The sequence below is a fragment of the Parus major genome, chromosome 13 (assembly GCF_001522545.3).
Source record: "Parus major isolate Abel chromosome 13, Parus_major1.1, whole genome shotgun sequence".
In the NCBI taxonomy this organism is placed as follows: domain Eukaryota; kingdom Metazoa; phylum Chordata; class Aves; order Passeriformes; family Paridae; genus Parus; species Parus major.
The window spans coordinates 4,422,886-4,442,753 of NC_031782.1; the positions used below are offsets into that span (position 1 = coordinate 4,422,886).

At 43.1% G+C, this 19,868-nt stretch overlaps 2 protein-coding genes across 4 annotated transcripts; both read right to left on the bottom strand.

The window, feature by feature from the left end:
• Positions 1-133: 133 nt before the first annotated feature.
• On the bottom strand, positions 134-13,912 carry LSM11 (LSM11, U7 small nuclear RNA associated). The gene is made up of 4 exons (XM_015642179.1): positions 13,480-13,912; positions 9,429-9,568; positions 8,598-8,681; positions 134-7,095 (listed from the first exon to the last, which is right to left on the bottom strand). Exons 1-4 carry the CDS (start codon positions 13,889-13,891, stop codon positions 6,709-6,711), a joined length of 1,023 nt encoding a protein of 340 aa, XP_015497665.1. The 5' UTR covers positions 13,892-13,912; the 3' UTR covers positions 134-6,708.
• A 642-nt stretch (positions 13,913-14,554) lies between these two features.
• THG1L (tRNA-histidine guanylyltransferase 1 like) lies at positions 14,555-19,820 on the bottom strand. Of its 3 annotated transcripts, XM_015642312.3 has the most exons (6): positions 19,619-19,820; positions 18,598-18,774; positions 17,986-18,155; positions 17,234-17,322; positions 16,528-16,635; positions 14,555-15,986 (listed from the first exon to the last, which is right to left on the bottom strand). In XM_015642312.3, exons 1-6 carry the CDS (start codon positions 19,801-19,803, stop codon positions 15,825-15,827), a joined length of 891 nt encoding a protein of 296 aa, XP_015497798.1. In that variant the 5' UTR covers positions 19,804-19,820; the 3' UTR covers positions 14,555-15,824. The 3 variants fall into 3 exon arrangements, with proteins under 3 accessions (XP_015497798.1, XP_015497799.1, XP_033373581.1); XM_015642313.2 differs by lacking the exon at positions 19,619-19,820 and having other exon boundaries at positions 17,986-18,151; positions 18,598-18,704; XM_033517690.1 differs by lacking the exon at positions 19,619-19,820 and having other exon boundaries at positions 17,986-18,060; positions 18,598-18,664.
• Between the last annotated feature and the right edge of the window lie 48 nt (positions 19,821-19,868).

Consider the following 19,868-nt stretch of genomic DNA (forward strand, 5'->3'; position numbering starts at 1 on the left):
AGATAGCAGTGCTTTATTCACACCTGGGAGTCTCCACATCCAGCATCTGTCCTAACAACAGCATTCCCAGCTCCTTCACTGACACAATGCACATCACTGTATTGGTAGAACACAAAAAAAACCATGCTTTGAGGCAAACTGTAACATGGAGATATTTATTGCATTGCAGTCTTAGCAATTTTAAATATAAACATTTATATCTGGAAAGCAGAATATTGCAAATTCAGTTATTATCCAATATGTTTATAGCAGCATCAGCTTCCTAAGAAACAAAATGTTTAGGAAGACAGAGAAGGAATTGTTACAAACAAGTTACACCCTCATTTATCACCATCTGACCCAAACATGGAACTGCAGCTGTGAAACAGATATTGAAGTCACCAAATGTGACCTTGAAGACATCAGTGATTTCAAGACTGAAGAGTGTTTTTGTACCTGATTCCCCACATGGTTTTTGTGTGCCAAGGTGAGGTTAACTAACAGTCACGAGCCTGGAGAGGGCAGAGGGTCGATGTGTCTGCATTTCCTGACAGACGGAGTTTTGATAACAACGCTTGGCACTTGTATAGCATTTACCACTTCCCCAGCTCCTCACAAGACAGGCAAGGAGTGCCCTTGGATGTGTTACAGCTGTGGAGTGTCAGGGAGAGGGATGGAAGCGACTTGCCAAGGCCATTCAGTGAGAGAGAGGCAGTGAAAAGAGCAGAATTTGTCAGCCCCTGACTTCCACATCAGTCTGGTGGCTCATGCTGCTCCTCTGTGGCTCCCTAAGGAAGCTTTACAGGTGACTGATTGGTTCACAAGTCCCAATCCGTGCAACTACAGTGGGCGTGTGCACCACCTGAAAAGAGGTCAACCCATCTGCTCCCCTTGTAATGCCCATTTTAGTTTTAGGGAAACCAAACATTTCTCTCATCTTGTCCTCTCAGAATAATGTGTCAGCTGAAGACACCTTGGCACAGCTGCACTTTGCTCTGAAGCAGTGGAAATCAGAAGCAATTGCTATAGGAGCAGCTTTCATTTCTTTCCTGAGGGAGAGCACTGATCTTTTGAGAGGAAAAAAGGATGGATATGTTTTCACACAAACTGATCAAACTACTTTTCATTCTAAACGAATAGAAGACTGACTAAAAGTCTCAGGTGTACTAATTTTTTTCAACAAAGTCATCCAGGTATACACCAGAAAGCTAAAAGCTAATAAGATAGTTATCCAGGAACATCAGGAGGCATTTCCCTTCCCTGACAGGCCTTCGATTCCACCAGCTAAGAGCAAGAGCACTTACAGTGACATCTGAAAGGACTTACAAACATCATGACTCAAGCACCTCTGCTATTTCCCCATTAAAGTAGTCCTTTCTCCTGCACCCCAGGAGGCCAACAACGAAAGCCAAGCCTCCTCCATCCGTACCTCAAAAGGGCAAATTTGTTTACTTCCATCTTCTCCCACTGGGCTTCCCCTGCAAAATGTTAAGAGGCTCGATCATTAAGGGTGGAGCCTGGCAGAGATTCCAGGGGCAGTTCAGGTGCTCTGAAAGGCTCACAGCAAAAGGGAGGCTGCACTCAACAGATGGCTCAGCATCCTCCCCTTCATCTACAGAGTTCAGCTGCACACTGCTGCCAGGATTGTGCCCCAGGCATAGGCTAGAAAGCTTCCTCCCGTGTCAAGGAGTTATCACCACCTGAGCAATTCCTCTCCCCTCCTTTGTCTTTGCCTAATATCCCATCTAACGCTACTCTCTGTCAGTGTGAAGCCATTCCCCCTCTTCCTGGCACTCCAGGCCCTTGTCAATAGTCTCTCTCCATCTTTCTTGTAAGCTCCCTTCAGGTACTCGAAGGCTGCAGTTAGGTCACCCCAAAGCTTCTGTTCTCCAGGCTGAACAATCCCAACCCTCTCAGCATTTCCTGGTTTACAATACTTTAATTACAATCAGAATTTCACAAATTCCATAAAAACTTACATTTCCAACACTATTTCTAGTCAGCAGCAGCCTTTCCTAAAGTTCTAATGAACTGTCTTAGGATTGCTATTTGTACAAACTTGAATTTTTTTAAGCCAATGTCAAGAAGCGAAAGCATGAACTGAAGTAGTTCTGGGCTGCAGACGCTGCAGACCTCAGCATTCATATTTTACACTTGGCAGTGCAGGCAGGAGAGAAGACATCCTCATATTAATTGGCAGTATTTGCAGATATGCTCTGAGGCAGACACTGGTATATACCTGAGCAGTTTCTCAGGCAAGAGCTGTCCTGGCTGAGGGAATCACTGCATCACCTCTGAAAAGGTGCAGGACTGTGCCTTCCAGTTTTACTCAGTGGCAGAGCTTGCAGTGTTAATTGGTGCTTATAACTCTGATATTTTTAATGAAAGACAGGAATTTTACCGGGACATAAACATCTTCATAAACTGTGTTCTCAGTCCGCTGTCCCTGCTCCATTTTCCTTCAAGATTCTGGAAGAAATACTTTCCACTTGTCTCAGTTAGGTCAGTGCCATTAAGAAACAGGGTGAGTGTGGGCAGAATGTTGGACAGAATGTCAAATTCAATAAAAATTAGACACTTTCTTTCTGTTTTTTCTTATCCTGCACACCTCTTCACCCAGTGATTCACATGTGCAAGTGGGTGACTGCAGCAACCAACTAGGAAAACCTAACACTTTGTGAAAGAAAATAAATAACAAAATTATTTTTAAAAATATTCAAAAAATCAGTTTACTCCAAAAAGTAATGTTATCCAAGATAAATAATTCTTCTGACCAAATAATTCCAAAAATCTAAAGAGAACAGTATGAAAATCAAGAATAGCCAAAGGCTCTCTGGACTCAAAACTGGATGGGGTAACATTCCTTAGGGAAGGGTAAAAACCAGTGGGCACTCAGACCTGTTCCTGCTGAGACACTGCCATGCTGTGGGGGAATGCTGCAAAAGAAACAATGAATCCAAACACTGAAGGAGAAGAAGCAGATGGAAAACAGCACTCACTGATTAATTCAGTAATCACCTGCCGAGGACATGCTAAGTACTTCACTGTAGGTCAGAAAAAAATCTTCCAGACAATTAACAATCTGGACAAGTCAGTTGAGAGAAGGAACCAAACCCACACTTTTTTATAAGCCTTTTCTCCCCTTTGGCCTTACCTTCTTTACTACCACAGCCAAAGAAGTGTTTGATAAAAATGAAGCACCTGTGCAAAAACATTTCCTAATAAATAATCCCGGAAATGAGAAATTATTTTAAAACTTTCTCAAATTATCCCAATGCTTCTTCAAAGTTATTGCAGAAAACTTCTCCCTGCAGTAACTGGGTACCTCACTCCAAACACACTTTAAGAACCTCTGGCTGAACACCAGGCTGAGTAAAGTCCTAGAGATACAGGACAGGTGGCAACCTGTGGATCCTTTCAGGGAGGATTTCACATCTGCCCAAAGCTTTTTCACTCTCACATTGCTCTTTGTTTCTTACTCTTCCTTAGCACAAAGATTTTGGTGTGTCTGTGCTCACAGCATCACTGCAGCAAGAGAGAAAGGGCTGGGAGCAAAGAACTTTTTGAACAAAAAATTTTATGTTGAGTTTGGAAAAGGAAAACCATAGAAAGAAACAACCAGAAACAATTAAGAAAAACACTGGAAACCAAAGCTCATTTGTTTCCAAAGCTTGTTTTCTTTTTAAAACAGATTTAGGAGAATACTTCATTGAGGTAGAAGAATTAATTTCTGAACATGACATTCAACTTTAAATAAACTTTAAATTATCTGAAGTATTGAACAAGCAAGTGACAACACACCCACAGGATCACTTGCTTCATCACGATCGCGATGCTTTAAAGAGACTAAATCTGTAAGATATCATTTTATTAATGCATTTTAAAAATATACAATGCCAGAAAAAGTGGGAAAAGGAAGATGTTTTGGAAGATCTGAAGTTGTAGAAAAGGAAGCAGCAGTAATTAGGAAGCAGCTCAGAAATAATGAGAAAGGTGGATAGGAAAGTAGGAAACAAACAAAGAACCAACAAGTAATTAATTAAATCTAAATTGGAAGAGAGCAATTTAACCAACTTCACAGATGAGAGGAGGAAACTTTTAACAATGAGGTAGTACAAAAAAAGCAGGTAAACTACTATCCTTAACCAGGTTTGCTCACCATGGTGATGATTCTGGAAGAACAGGTCAGGGATGATATAAAAATCAAGGCACAAACTTAAGTTAACTTAAACTTAAGTTAAGCACCAGCATTTTTCATAGAATGTAAACAAAGAAACTCGTAGATGTGAAGCAACAAACATCTGTAAGGTTTCAGGGAAAAACCCACTATGAAAGGAAACACTGAGACTTCCAGCAGCAACTGAGAACTTGGGGAAGTGTCAATGGACAAAGAAGGGCAGCACAGCCACAAAAACACTCATAGTAGTTGTATCTTAGTTAATGTCCAAGACTTAATCTAGGCAGACAAACAGAATTAAGAATATGAAGTGAAGAGAAGCATGAATTCAATGAGTTGTCACTGTATATCAGCCTGGGGGTGATCTGACACCCTTTGGTCAAATATGAAAGAAAGAGGAGAGATCAAAACCAGAGGCCTTTGGTACTAACAGAAAAGGCAGAGAGGAGTCATCCCAAGCAGCTGAAATAAAAACAAAGCTGCCAGACAACAGAGAGGAAATCCCCACAACCAAAACATAAGGAAGAAAATATTCACTTGCAATAAAAGCTGCTGGGAAGTCAGGAGCAGAGATAAGCACCTTGTTTCTAGCTTCACATGTTTCTAGTAATTTGTGAGGGTTCTGGTTAATACATAGAAAGCCAACCAGGAAAAAGTGCAGAAAGCCAGGACAACAAGAACAGTCTTTGTAAACCAGAGTTTAGAATGTCCTCAGGAGACAAAGTACTGACAGGAGAAAGGGAGGGGGGGGAAAAAAAAATGAAGAAAGGAAAAAAGGGAGAACCTGCAGAGTACATTAGAGAACAGTAGAGAAGGCAGGGGAAACAAGAACCTCCATGAGAAGAATCTTTTCAGTGCCTAGTCTCAGTTCACAGAGGGATGGGATTACAGCAGTAAAGCAATGTTTCAGAAGAAGCTGTGGAGAATGTTTCTTTTTTTTTTCTTTTCTTTTTTACCCTTGATGAAACTATTTTGCCTCAACAGTACTTTTTACTCTGTCCCAGGCTGAACTTGGCTTTGAGCTCAGTGGCTGAGCTCATCAAACCCCATGTCATGTGAAATGTTGACATAAGTTTCAAGCTCCCCCAGAGGCAAACAGCTGCTTTGTGTGTCCAGAATGCCTGCTAAATGATTTCTGTGATTCACCCAAACACCAGACATATCCCTAATGACCAAGCAAGCAGAATGCTGCATCTGCAGCAACAGAAATCCATGTCACCTACATGTACAGCCACTCAATTTGAGAACTCAGGGCATCTATATGCAAGTCCTGCTATAAAGCAATTTCCCATCTTCAGCTTAAACACACAGAGTTGCTGCAAAGCACAAGGCAGTTGAGATGAATACAGACTAGCAGCATGAAATCTCCTTTGGCAACAAAGGGGACAGGCTACATAATGGAACAGCTTAATTTACTTCTGCAGGTAGGTTTTTTGGAAAGCAGTTTATACCTGCAGAACCCTGGCCTGGCCTGCAATAATTTAAACCCTTGCAAAATGACACACTGATGAGTTGAGTTTAACTTCTATACTTCAAAACCTTGTCAGGCACATCTCCAAAGATGGAATTAGATGATGCATGCCTCACATGGACAGAAAAGACCCATGAAGATTCCTGTTCCATGAGAACTGCTAGAGACACAGCACCTCTGGTTTCAATAGAGGGAGCCTTGGAAGGTGTTTAAATACAGGACAGGTGTGCTCAGCACAAACACACCTGAGAAAAACCCAATCTTTGCCAGCTTCACTGCTACACTAAGTAGCAAATAGGTGAAATATAAAAGGATAGTTTTCCATCTTCACCCACAGATAAACTCCAAACAGGGATGTCTCTGGATCAGCTACATCATCTGCTTGCTGGTGACACAGGGCCAAAGCACAGCATTACAAAGAGAGCTTAAGCTTTGTTACTGGAAACAAGTTACAGTCCTGCCATCACCCACATTAAAAGAGCAGTTTAAAATTAAGAGGTTTTCTATCACACATTACAGAGCTAACTATGGCAAAGAGGCCAGTAGCCATCAGCAGGATGACTCCAATGTTTTATAAACTATTTCAAAATGGCTGTCAGAATTCCGCCTGGAAAAGAGGACATCCGTGTAACAGCAGCAGATAAACTGTTGGTTCCATTTGCAGTTTCCTCGTGATATTATTCAGAATGTGCAAAAGAGCATTTCTGATTTATTGCAGGTCCAGATCTTATCCTTAAATGTGTGTCATAAGTAGCTCCTGTAACAGAGTACACCAAAATTCTCTTACAACCCTCCCCATTTAGCTTCTTTTTAAGAAACAGTGGGATCTCTGCTTAACTCCCTCATATCACAGAAACAACTGCTTTGCTGACCTTCTCCTGAGACCCCCAACAGGGAACTAAGGAGGCTGCTTTGGCATCAAGCCCAGGATGCTAAAGTTACAATTCTTTCCCCTACCTTGTGGTGGCAATGGGAAACCAGCCACAGTACCATCCTACTCAATGACAACTCTAAATAGCAATGGGAGCTGCAGCAGCAAGTCATGCTATCAAATAAATACTCTGACAAAGGCTCAGCCAAGTCAATGTGCTAAATGGACAAGCAAGACATTCTCTCCTCGAATAAAGATCTGGTTTATGTGGCGTGTGAACACCTGCTGATAATCCACCTTGGGCCGCCTTCTCCTCCGGGACTGGCTCCTTGCTCGGGCCCCAGCAGCACTGGCCCCCTCTGTGTGGGCAGTCCTGCTGCCCACATCAGCTTCACTTCTGTCACCTGGGGTTTTCTTCTCTCCAGCTCTGCCCAAGTGTTTCTGCCTCTCATGCTCCTCTTCTGCTCTCCCTCGTCCAGATCCAACTTTCAAGCTCAGCGTCTGAGAGTCATTTGTCAGGGCCAGCTCCTCTGAGACAGTCTTTGATTCAGCTCCCTTCTTCCTCGAGGATTCCTGCAGCTTGAGTCTGTCAAACAGCTGTAAAAGAACAATTGTATCTATGACCACACTCTAAAAACAAGAGAGGACATTTGCTCCACACTTCTACATTGTATTTTCATGTACCATCCCAAATCAGCTCACAAGACACAGTGACAAATCTCCACCAGCAATAAAGACCATGTTTGCTTACCAAAGTCAAACAGTGAGAGAAGATAAATAAGTCTCTTGCATGGTCATGACTGTCTTAATGTGAGCACCAAGGAATTTAATTTGGGGTGCAACACTGCTTTGTGGTAGCCTTTAACTTTGGTCAGGAGAAACAGAGATACCAAGTTGCTCCTACAGCTCACTTTTCCCCATGTTCTTTTAATGTTGTCAGACAGTTTTAGAGAGATCTCCATCCTTGTGACATGAATCCCTAAGATAAGGGGCCTCCATTAGCAAAGTCTGTACACTGAAAAACTGAGGGATCTTTTGTGTTCCCCAAAACAAACTAAAAGATGACATGTGGGTATTTGGGGAGGTGAGCAGACCACAAACAACAGAAAAATAATAAAAGCTACAGCAGCAGACCCAAAGCACTGCATAAACTCATTAATCTAAGAATACATGGTGCTGAAACTGGAAAAGAAATTGCTTTTAATCTGGCAGCAGACAAGCTTTTATGAAATAATGACAAATGAGATTTTTGGTTAGCTTCTCTCTTCCCAGCAACAGGATGGAAAGCCAACGCCTGTGAGAGTGAGCTAAGGGAACAATGACAACTTGATTATTTTTAGCTAGTCTTTAAAAAAAGGAAGGGTGGGATCTATCAGAAAACAGATTTAAATGGCAGGAATTTGAAAGCAAACTCCTCACAATGAAACAGTTTAAATGTTTTTGTGATGCTTCTCTGATGTTCAAAAAGCCCGGAGCTGCTGCCATTCAACGGGCACTGCCCTGTCACTTTTTTTTTCCCTTCATTGTTCAGAAGTTCATCTATCATCTCTTCAGCTGTCAACGTGGTAAACAACTCTATTTGCAGTTGGATCCTAGAGAGTGGACAGCTTTGGAGATCTTGAGCTTCACAGTACCCAGACTAGAAGCTCAAGTTACCAAAGAGCTGTGTTGTTTCTCTGGATGCAGACACAGACTGTGCCGTGAGAAACTTCAGTACCAGAGGGATGTTCTGCCACATTCCCTGGCAAGACAAACACAGACCTGATCAGTCACAGGTGCAATAAAACACAGAGAACAAATCACACTTCAAAACCCAGAGTGAGCTTCTAGAAGCTCAGCATGTTACATTAAGAAGTGGCAGCAACTCTGATCTGATTCTAAAGCGGGGCTTCAGTAACACCGAACTCCTAAAGTACTTTCAGAAAGATCAGAAAACATTTTGGGTATTTTTTTTCTCAGTTCAAATTATTTTAGAGTCATCTGTAATAAAAGGAGGTAAAATATTTCAAATGTAAACATGGGTTCCAAATCAGTGCTCCCCTTTTATTTCTTTGAAAAAGGGGCTCCTAATAAGAAACAAAACAGGAGATGTCACCTACTCGGGTCAGTGAGAGCTGAGGTTCTGCATAGAAGGCTTTGCCCATTACTGGTTTCCTGTAAGTCTCATCCACATCTGTCAGGGCCTAAAAAAAGATAAAAGAAATTAAAAGATCGAAATTAAAATAAAACATGAAGCAGCTTTGGACCAGTTTTGTGTAAAAGCATTATGAAATTATGTTCTGAGAGAAAATCCATCCCAGGAACAAGCTGTGCTTTGGAGCTGGTTTTTTAATCATCTAAATTGTACTGAGGTATAAAAGCAGCAGCAAAGTTCATTCTGAATTACTTGCAAAATCTCTGTGATCCTTGCCTGCAAAATCCTTCCCTCCTTCCCACTTCCAAACGTTTCACACCTCCAGGCTTGCAAATATTTAATAGCTTCTTTTCCATCTATTTCTTTAAGATCTTCACAAGGTAGAAAACAAGGAAAAGCTTTTGTCACTGGCAGCTCAGTGATGTTGTGAAAGAAAACAGAGAAGCACCCAGCCCTATAGAAAGATTGGGTTTTGCAGAGAAAGCTCTGGAAGCTTCTGATATTCCTCATATTCCACCTTCCTGTGTTCTTATACAAAACCTCTGAAGATGTTGGGAACTCTTCAAAGCTTCTCTCTCACCTAAAACCTCTCTAAGATGGTTGGGCACCTCCCAGATGTACCAGTCCAACACCAAGTACCACTTCAGTTTGAAACCCAGAGCTTGGTACCAGAGCAAATTCATTTGTGAACCACAAAACCACCTTAACCTTCCCCATATGTCATTTGCTTAAACCTGTTGCAAATTTCAAGATTTCAATATAACAGTTACAAATCAAGGGCTAGAACAACAATTACCATATTCCAGAATTTGTCAAATGCAACCAAAAACCCTGTGCAGACTCCACGAAGCCCTTTGAAAGTGCGGATGTGGACATTAATTCTGACACCGTCTCGGACACAGCGATGAAGCTCCCCCAGTGGGCTCCCTTCATGGACTAGAACAGAAAGAGAACATCACCAGTCTTCACCAAAATATACAGAATCACAGAATAGAATCATAGAATGGCCTGAGTTGGAAGATTGATTAAGGATCATCCTCTTTCAACTCCCTGACACAGGCAGAGACAGCTTTCACTAGACCAAGGTTGATCAGAGCCCCATCCAGCCTGGCCCTGAACACTTCCAGGGCTGAGGTAGCCACAGCTTCTCTGGACAACCTGTGCAAGGCCCTCACCACCCTCACAGGCAAGAATTTTTCTCTCATATCTAATCTAAAGCTACTTTTTTCAGTTTGAAACTATTCCCACTTTTCTAGTCACTACATATTCTTGTAAAAACTCTCTCTTCAATATCCATCTATCTAAAAACCATGTAGAAATACACTCCATGTACAAGTATGGCAGAGCTTGGCACAACACTTGTGTTCACAACAATAGCAATGACAAAGCCCCAAGCACTGTAGCACACTGTGGTTGCCATTACCAGACCACCAAAACTCTTCTTACAATGGGGAAAACCAAGACCTCAGAAAACAAGAAGGTTTTGCTTTACATAGCCCACAGCCAAATCAGTCTTAGCTGAAAATCTTTTTGCTACATTTCAAGAACATGCCAAGTAATCTGAACTGTAAATAAAAGTGGTTGAGAGAGAACAGAAAGCTCACGGGGGCAGAGTCAGTTCCACAGAAAAGACAAAAGCCTGGTTAAAGCTACCTCAGATTAGTTATGAGCTGCAAATAAAGAATTGTAGCAGATTTGTTCCATTTCTTTACAAGGAGATTTCTGAAACAATGAATGACTCAAAATCCTTCAACTTACTAAACTGGATCAGTTTAAACTGATGAAAATGCATTGTTTCAGTTAAGATTTTAGCAGCCAGCTGAACATCCTTCAAAGCTGTACAAGTCCTTGGCAAGGAAATAAAATTACTCTAAGGAGCAGCCAGCAAACCATGCTAAACCCCAGGGCAATAATGCTTTAACCAGAGCAAAAGTGAAGGAATTCAGTAAAACCTACAGCTTGCCTGGCTCACACAAGCCTTGTCTGCACACCAGAAATCTTTGCAAGTTTAACTTATCTAGAGGGATAGATAATATTTATGACTTCCACCCATTGGTACCCCTTAGCTTGTGCAAACATGGTCCCAGGAATGCTGTACAATTTCTACTAAGAGTCAGAGAAAAGACTTGGTCTAAAATCTTCCACAGTTCTTCATATTAATAAAATATGTGAGCCAGAGATGATCTCTCACCTTGTGCCTTAGGGATTGTGCATTTAAGGTTTGATTTGCACACCAGAAAATGCTTCCTGTGAGTGTAAAGTGACTGTGTAAAGCAGCTGATCTGCAGGACAGGGCTGCAGGGTAATTCATGGCACAGCAGGGAAATCTAAATCAGTTTCCTCTGAATTAACCTAATCACATTTATTTTTTGAGATCCACTGTCTTCTTGCCAGCCCTCTCCAGCTGGATAACTGCAGGAAATTGGTTTCACACAGGGCATAAACTGTCTCAGCACCTCCCAGCCTTGCTTAGGGGGTCATTCCATGAGCCTCTGTGTCTCCTTCAGCTGAACTGACAATAAACATGTTCTGGATTGCCAGATCCATCACAGAAACCACAGATGACACCACCACAATATCAAATTGGTGCTTCCAATCACAAATCAGTATTTTTTTCTAACCAACCCTGAGAACTTACATAGTAATTTAAAATCCAGACTTATTTTTAGATTTTAAGTTCCAATATTCCCTTTAAGTAGGAACTCTATCTACAACTTTTTACAGAATTCTACATCACTTATTTCCAACTATGCCTCTGCCTCTCAGCACCCAGGACAACACTACACAGCTCTACCAAATCTGCACTCTGCCCACTTTTCCTTGCTGTGTAAGGTTCTGGTTCCTCCACAGCAAACCTCCAGCTTCATCTGAGCAAAAAGGCAGAACACAACACCCAAAAACCCTTCAACAACCTTCACCATTCTCAGAAAAAATAACACAAAGCATTTGTTTTTAGAACACACCTCCTCTGCAAGCACTAAGGGCTGCAAAGAGCAGCGTCTGCTCACAACTAAATCTGCCTGTGCCTCCTGTGTTGTTAAGGCCCGGCATGAAAAAGGTTTCAATACATAGGAAAAAAAGTTCCCTACTTGGAACTCAAAATCCAACCCCTACCTGTACAAAATAAGCATGTGCTTAATACCAGAACTCTGAAAAATTACTCCAAAACTACTGTAAGTAGAAGGCAAGCACCCCAAAAGGGTGAAAATAAAGATCTAAACTCTGGTTAAGTTCAAGTCCTTGTCCTCAGGGCAGACTCTATTAAGAGGCAAGGTTAGAAAAACCTCAAGAGAAAAGCTGAAATAACTCAGAACACTGTCAAAAGCCTTTCCACCTGCCTTGCACATGAATTCTCTGCCCCTTGGTGAATGCAAAGTAATAATAAATAGCTCCTCCTGAACTGATCCAACACAGTCCAAGTTCCAAACACCTGTTTTGCAGACATACTCCCAGTTACAGGGAAAGCACACAATTTTGGCTATAAATCACTCTTAAAACACCCCAGGCTGCTGAATAGCACTTTCTGTTACAGATGTGCCAGTCTTCTTTGAAGTCCAGACATGGATGTGTGGATATTAAGTATGTGTTTTTAATGGTTCTTAATAAAAAATATCTCAGTTTGTACTGGTGATAAAAATTGAAGAAAAAAAAACTGTGTAAATCAATATTTAAGGTCAGTTTTCTGGAAATCCTGTGCCAACAGAACCTCTGAATTTGTCCAGAGCACTAAGTGTGATACTTAAGGTCATGCAGAATCTATAGCAATGAATACATTGCGTTTTAGTGTCCAAGCAAAAGGTTTTTGCCTTGGGCATTCAAAATTGAACATTTTGGGCTTTGCCTTTTTAGAAAAAAAAAATTGAAGTGATGGTGAAAAGATAACTTGATTCCAAAATGAACCCCAGAACTTTTAATTAAGTGCACTAAAGTTACACCTCACCTGACAGCAATGACATTTAATTCTTGGTGGGGGCCCAAGTAGCATAGGGGATGTTTACCCTGACTGCATTTTTACAAGAAATATATATCATCATCACAGCTAATGAATTTACATCACAACTGTCTCTCACCTCAATCCTTTTACCAGAAATGCCACTATTTCTGCCTGCAGGATGTCTGGTTAGCAACCAAGTAACAGCAGTGTGTTACACACTTACCCTGTGGTTATGGTTCAACTACACCCTGGACTGACGCAAACATGACCCTGATATTAGCTCAGAGAGCAACGTGCTAATACCAGTCCTGGTTTAAAATAGTACTTTTGAGAATACAGCACTGTCTCATCCTTTTTCTCCTTAAAACCAAGAGGATGTACTGCATGTAATTCACCAATTAACAGAACAGAACATCACAACGAAGTCAGTGTCATCTCTGTGTGAGCAGCTCTGTGAAATGCTGTTCCTCATTCCTGCACACCATTTCAGAGAATCACTGAATGGTCTGGGTTGGGAGGAACCTGAAAGCCTATCTCGTTCCAATTCCCCCGCCATGTGCAGGGACACCTTCCACTACACCAGGTTACTCCAAGCCCCATCCAGCCTGGCCTTGGACACTCCCAGGATAGGGCAGCCACAGCTTCTCTGGGCACCCTGTGCCAGTGCCTCTGCATTGGGAGATGTCATTTCTCGTCAAACTAAATCATTCCCCACAGCACCCACCCACACCCCGTTGTCACCCAACCGCTTCTGCCAGCCACCGCTCTCTCCTCACCCCCAAATTCCCCAAACTCCACGCCGGGCCCAGCCGCAACCCTTGACCCACCTCAGCATGACCCCGGTCCTCACACCCTCCGCTTCCCCCTCAGCCCTGCCTCCCTTTGCCCGCCCAGCCCGGGCCCGCGCCCTTACGGGGCATCCTGGTGAGGACATTGCGCGGTGCCCGCCGCCGCCGGGTCGCCGTTCCGCCTTCAGCCGCGTCCTGCTCGGGGCCCGCGTTGACCATGAGGCTGCGGAGGCGCTGGATGCGCTCGGGGTCGGCGGCGGGCGGGCCCCGGCGGGACGCGCGGCCGGCGGTGGCACCGCGGCGGGCGGGGGCGGCGCGGCGGCCGCCCGGGCGGCGCAGGCCGCGCTGGAAGCTCTCGTACTCGGCGAGGTTGTTGAAGCAAGGCGCGGCGGGGAAGGGCAGCGGCGTGCGCGGCGAGTAGAGCGCCAGCAGCGGGTCGAAGCGGCTGGAGCTCACGTCCAAGCAGCCAGGGCTGGGCGAGCGGCGGCGAGAGCCCCGCGGCTCCGCGCCCGCCGCGCCCGCCTCGTCCTCCTCCATGGCGGGCTGCGGGCGGCCGCACCGCCCCGCGCCGCCGCCAGGGGGCGCCGCCGCGCAACGCCGCGGGCCTGAGGGCGGAGCGGCCGCCATGGGCGGGAGGAGCCCGGAGGGGCTCGGGAGGGCCGCGGGTACCCGCACGGACACCTCCCTGCTCCACCCGGCACCGGAGAGCGTCCAGCAAAGGCCGCAAAGATGGTCAAGGGTCTGGAGCACCTCTCTTTCCTAAGAGACACTGCGGGAGCTGGGCCTGCTTAGCCAAAAGACTCACAGAGGGGTATCAAAATGATGGCGCCTAACTCTTCGTGGTGACAGGATGAGGAGCAGTGCATGTAAAATAAAACACAAGAAATTTCACCTCAGCGTGAGGAAAAGCTTCTTTACGTTGAGGGTGGCAGAGCACTGGAACAGCTGCCCAGGGAGAAGCTCTCCCTCTCTAGAGACATCCCAGACCCAGCTGAACACATCCCTGTGTTACCTGTTCCAGGTGTCCCTGCCCTGGCAGGGCGGCTGGACTGGATCATCTCCAGAAGTCCCTTCCAACCTTAACAAATCCATGATTATTTTCAGTTCCCCCCACTGGTGCAGCCCTCCTCCTGCCCACTCTGGGGACCATCCCTGGATAGGGGACCAAACCCCATGAAATGCCACCAGGGCAACAGGCAGTTGCAATGGAATTTGAAGTTTAATGCATAAAAGAATACACAGGGCAGAGATCATCTCTTCATTAACAACAACTGGCCAAGTTCAAGTCACTGTTCTGAGATGTTTCTGACCAGCTTGGTTAGAAGCAGTAACAGCCATATAAACACCTATAATTATAGCTGTATTTCTACACTGAAATAGGTTATTTCCTTCAAATTCCAATTACACTGGGACAAGCCCCTATCCATGAGAAGAAATATTTCTGCTCTGAGAGGTCGATTTTGACAAAGGGTCTTAAGTGATAGTTAAACCAGAACAGAACTGTGCAGGGAACACACACTCCACCCTTCCTTCTAACAAACGTGGATTGGCAGCATTGCTCTCTCTGTGTCATTCCCAGGGAGATCAAAAAACAGCAGCACAAATTGTTGGCTCCCTCTTTGCAGGCACCTGGAATGTTCTATGTTGTGCTGTATTTTTTTTTTAAATATGCTGTTCTATGCACAATAGGAGACAGGTGAATTCCCAGTCCAGGGAATATGAGGAAAGATGTCTTTCCATGTCCTAACAGAATTCCAGCCTGCACAGTATTTTTATTATTAACTTTGCTGCTTGGAACTGTCACCACTTACAAGTCCCAAGAATGAGAAAGGCCACATAATACAGCACAACAGGGAAGGTACTATTATTTATATTTTTTAAAAGTATAAAAATCCTGTACATTTGACAAATACTTTAAAATTAACCACAGAAAACTGCTGGGCTACTCCACTGCATTTCAGTAAAAATCAGACATCAGACAGTTGAATAGTTTGTCTCTCATCTGACTAAACACACCAGCCTTGAAATTTAATACTAAATCCCAATTGAAGTATTCTGGTCCATCTCAGGTAAAAACAAAAATCAAAATAATGATTTTCTGTTCAAATATGCAGGCTTTTTTATAGTTCAGCAGCTCAATAAAATACCTTATTGTTTTAATCCTATAGAAATACAGGACATTTCTACATACTTTTTTTTTTTTAGAAATACACATGTACAAGACAGGAACAGTCTTAATTCATGATGAGTTCTTAATATTCAAAATATAGTATGATTTTAGCTTTCCATATGGGCATATCCTCATATGTCAGACAGCACCAGTGTCATCTTTTCAGGCAGCAACAGTGCTAAACCCAATGTAGTTGCTGAGGAGGGTTACATGTCAAACTCTGCCACCACTCGTATTCCTCACTTGCCAACAACCCAAGCAGAGCAAAATGTAAACTACCAGTTATGCTCATCAGAGATATCAACTATCCTCAGCCAGAATCTCGGGATATTCCTCCCAGAACTGGTCCCCAATGATGTCACAGTGCAAGGGAACAACTTTAGTCCTAGTCCGGGTCACTTCCACTTCTTTTTCTTCCTCTTCCTTTGGCAGTTTTATTTTCTTAGTGATGACTTCATTAATCTGAAAATACAGTTGACACATTAGCAAACATAAAAGGCTCCAGAGAGTGGATTCAAAAATTCTAATACAAAAAAAAATTAATAAAAAAACACAGGACAGGAATTACTCCCACTAAATCAATGATGCAATTGTAGAATAATGAACATTTCCTTACAAGTTACCTTAAAACACAAAAGGACTAAGCTAACTACAAGCTCAGCTACCTTATTGAACAGAAGTTTTTAATTCCTTTGCCATGGACATACTTGGGACCAAATCCTGGGAAGGGCCTGGCACCAGTGAGACACACATTGTCATCTGCTGACACATGTTTCATCTCAATGATTATAATTTGTATCTAAACCAGACTTCAGAGACTGGCTTTTATATTATGCTCATAGAAACAGCTCTCAAAAACATCTCCAAAACAATAAGTCATTATAATATAGCTAACATTAAAATATATTTATTCCTAGACATACACTGGAGATACATGTGGTGCTCTTACAGCGCAGTCTGTCTGCCACAGTGTATTTAAAATATGAGCCCAAAGGTATTTTACCTTCTGCCATATTAGAACAGTTCCTTTTCTATATATCAAAGGTTCATTGTTGTAGTTGATGTTGAATTCAGAAAATAAGATTTCATTCTTATCTCCAGCCAAAGTTCCCTGAGAGGAAAAGAAAAGAAAAATACTCTTAGAGAAAAACAAATTGTATCTCTAGGGTAAAGGAGGGGTGAATATTGGAAGCAAGACAGACATTTGTAAAGGTTTTTCACCTTTAAATCACAAGGTTTAATTGCTTCTCTCAACAGAGGAATTAATTCCAACTGCCAGATAAGTACTAAAACAGAGGATTTTTATTACATTTTCAAGAAAAATGGAAGACAGTCAACAGATTCCAGGAGAAAATAGGAATAACCTGCTAAAGTCTGCACAAGGAGACAAAACACAACAGAAGGGACTGGCAGTCAACAGGACCCGAATTCTGCCACTGCTCCTCGTGTTTGGATATAGAACATTTTGTGACATTTCTGAGATTTCTGAAATTGCTAACAAAGAACTTAAAACACTGCTAATACTTGATCAAAATTACATTATTTGCTAGTGGTATTGATATCTGCACGATGGAAGAAGTTTTTGACTACACCCACAGAATTATTACATTAAGAATGGACAAGCAGGGCTGCTGGGCAGGCAAGACACTTTGCAAATCTTAGCATTTAATTTTTAGCTGTAAAAACCCATGACTTCAGCAGACTCTTACCTGGAGCCTCTCCTGTGCTTGCACCGGAGTCAAACCACTTCGCTGTACAAGCATCCAGAACACTGTATTATAAAGGTTATTAATATGGCCTAGAGAAAACACAGAAATGAGTGTGAGGAAGATTTTTACCAGCTTTATTTCCAGAGCTGAATCCAAGAAACAGCCAAGAGTAATGGGGAATTACTACAATCAGTTTCTAAAGAAGATACAGTGTTTTTACTGTATTTTTAAGGTACTGCATATCATGAGTAGAAGACAAATTTCATAAGTGAAAAGGGCACAGCAAAGGCTGAAGGGTGTTTATGTATCATGTAAATTATTTTCATTTGACAATAGGGACTAGGTAGTGACAAAGATCTAGAGACAAATTCAGTGCTCTGTTCTAACATGGAGTATTCAGCACTTTTGAGTACTACCTCCTGTGAATTTGAATATTCACATCTTTTCATTAAAGATTACCTCCACTAAGCAAACTCTGAACATCAAAATTAATTTATTAATTCTATTACCAGTTGTAATATTTCTTCTGCTGAACTCACTCTCAGGATGCAATAAATTCAGTTGTAGCCTGAACACTTCAAATTTCAGCCAGTACACATACAAAGCCCAGAAGAAGTGTAATATTATTGAAAAATGTCACCCTATCTGCTGTTCATTCACTGTCAACTGTATATACAAATACACTGGCAGAAAGGACATTTCAGAGGAAGTGAACTCAAGTGCACAAAGCTCTCTTTTCTAGGCACACTTACAATCTGCTTGCCTCCAGCTGAGGTAGTCCTTCAAATTCTGGTTGCTGGGATACAACACAATTCGTCCATCAAATCCTGGTGGGTACAGAAGCTGCTGGTCCTTAAAGTAATCCTTCCAATAGAAGACGTAACTTGAGGAAAACTGGGAGACCACATGAGTCATGAACTTACTTGCAAACACAGAACAAGAGAAAAAAAGAAATAAATACATGAGTGTGATTATATATCTGTGGTTATCTGAGGTATCAGTGGTGATAAGTAGCAGAGAGCAGCATTTCTTAAATCATGGCCAAACAGATGAGGGATGGCACAGACACTTCTGAACAATAGAGGTACTGAGAACTGTAACACTACCTTAAAAGAATGTCTGTTCATAATGTTTTGATTGTTTATATAGTAAGTTGTTTATATAAACTTTTTACAAGCTCTGTATTATTGAACATATTTTCCTGAAATATCACATGTAAAGAATCCATATGGAAAACTTCAACTAATTGCAGTGTAAGCACCAGCCCTCCTCCTAACCTCTGTGTGTAGGTAAAGTCAAATCTGTGGAAGAATTATAAAGAGATGTTAAAAACATGTTCACTTCAGTATCAAAGCAGCTGTTACCTTGCTCTTCTTTTAAACCACCTGCTCTTCTTTTTGAAAACAAAACTATATTCATCACTCTGTCCATAAGCAATAGCAATATCCTCCAGTTCTTGCATCACTGTCTGGGCACACTTGGTCATCAGCTGCAGAGCACGGTCATCATTTGGCTTTTTGAATTCATGCTGTTCAGAAAACCTTCAAAGCAAAAATGGTTGCATAAGAATCCCTCAAAAAGCTACTAAAAATGCTAAGCCATTCATTTTCCTCATATTTGCTTTAGTTGAATATTGATTTCCAGTATCCTGTCAATACTGACAAAAGAATTCCCTTCTTCAAAAATCCTTGTTATCCACTCTGGATAACCCATTCTCTTTCCCACCAGTATCTGATCCTAACCAGTCTTTCAAAGCAGCTGGCTTACGTATTTTAATTGGAAATGGATAACAAATACTACTTTCTGTAAACTCCCTTTCTCACTTCAATATTCAGTCCAATATTCAATATTCTTCAATATTCCAATGTCTTCAATATTCAGTCCAATAAGGGCAGCATTATCAATGAACTTGTCAAAACTCAAGAGCTGTACCAAAACCAGAGATAATATCCCAACAAGAACCTGTGTTATCTATCAGCTGAGGGAACTGTGCCCTATTTATGCCGAGGGAAGGCGAATACCACACAAACACTGACTCCAGACACCAATACACATCCCTGCAAAGCAGCTGCTGTCCCTCCCCAGCACATCCAAGGCGCTGGAACCATTTCCCTACCGGGACCATTCCCTACCGGGACCATTCCCTACCACCTGGCCCTGAAACCGCCCGTGAAAACAAAATCCCGGTGGAATTCTGTGCCCTGAAGAGGCCGGGTGGGGAACACGAGGATCTGTAACCCCGCACCCGCAGGACTCGCACAGGCCGGACAGGAACAGCCCAGCGCAACCCGGGCACCACTCCGGAGCCTGCTCCCGGCTCTCAGCCCGCACCCGCGGTGTGCCCGCAGCGCCGGCCCGGCCCGGCCCGGCCCGCCCTGCCCGCACCTGTGGAAGTTGCGGCCATCCAGCCGCACCACGATCCAGCAGTTGGGCAGGACCGTGTCGTCCGCCTCGAAGTCCCGCACGTACTCGAACTTGCTCTTGGCCATGGCGAGGCCGCGGCGGCAGCGCAGGGAGCTCCGGGAGCGGCCGGCAGCGATGGCCGCGGCCGCCCGGCAGCAGCGCAGCATGACCGCCACGGAAGCGGAAAGAGCAGCGCCGAGCCCTTCTGGGCGGCCCGGAGCAGCGCTCGGTG

What these genes read in the sequence shown, in the direction of transcription:
- LSM11 (XM_015642179.1), bottom strand. Translation starts at nt 13,891, where the DNA reads ATGGAGGAGGACGAGGCGGGCGCGGCGGGCGCGGAGCCGCGGGGCTCT. An exon ending in TGTCCTCACCAGGATGCCCC is followed by an intron (nt 9,569 to 13,479) that starts GTAAGGGCGCGG and finishes TTTCTGTTCTAG; the next exon opens with TCCATGAAGGGAGCCCACTG. An exon ending in CTCAGCTCTCACTGACCCGA is followed by an intron (nt 7,096 to 8,597) that starts GTAGGTGACATC and finishes GTTCTTTTACAG; the next exon opens with CTGTTTGACAGACTCAAGCT.
- THG1L (XM_015642312.3), bottom strand. Translation starts at nt 19,803, where the DNA reads ATGCTGCGCTGCTGCCGGGCGGCCGCGGCCATCGCTGCCGGCCGCTCC. An exon ending in TGGTTTAAAAGAAGAGCAAG is followed by an intron (nt 18,156 to 18,597) that starts GTAACAGCTGCT and finishes TGTGTTTGCAAG; the next exon opens with TAAGTTCATGACTCATGTGG. An exon ending in CTGTTCTAATATGGCAGAAG is followed by an intron (nt 15,987 to 16,527) that starts GTAAAATACCTT and finishes CTGTATTTTCAG; the next exon opens with ATTAATGAAGTCATCACTAA.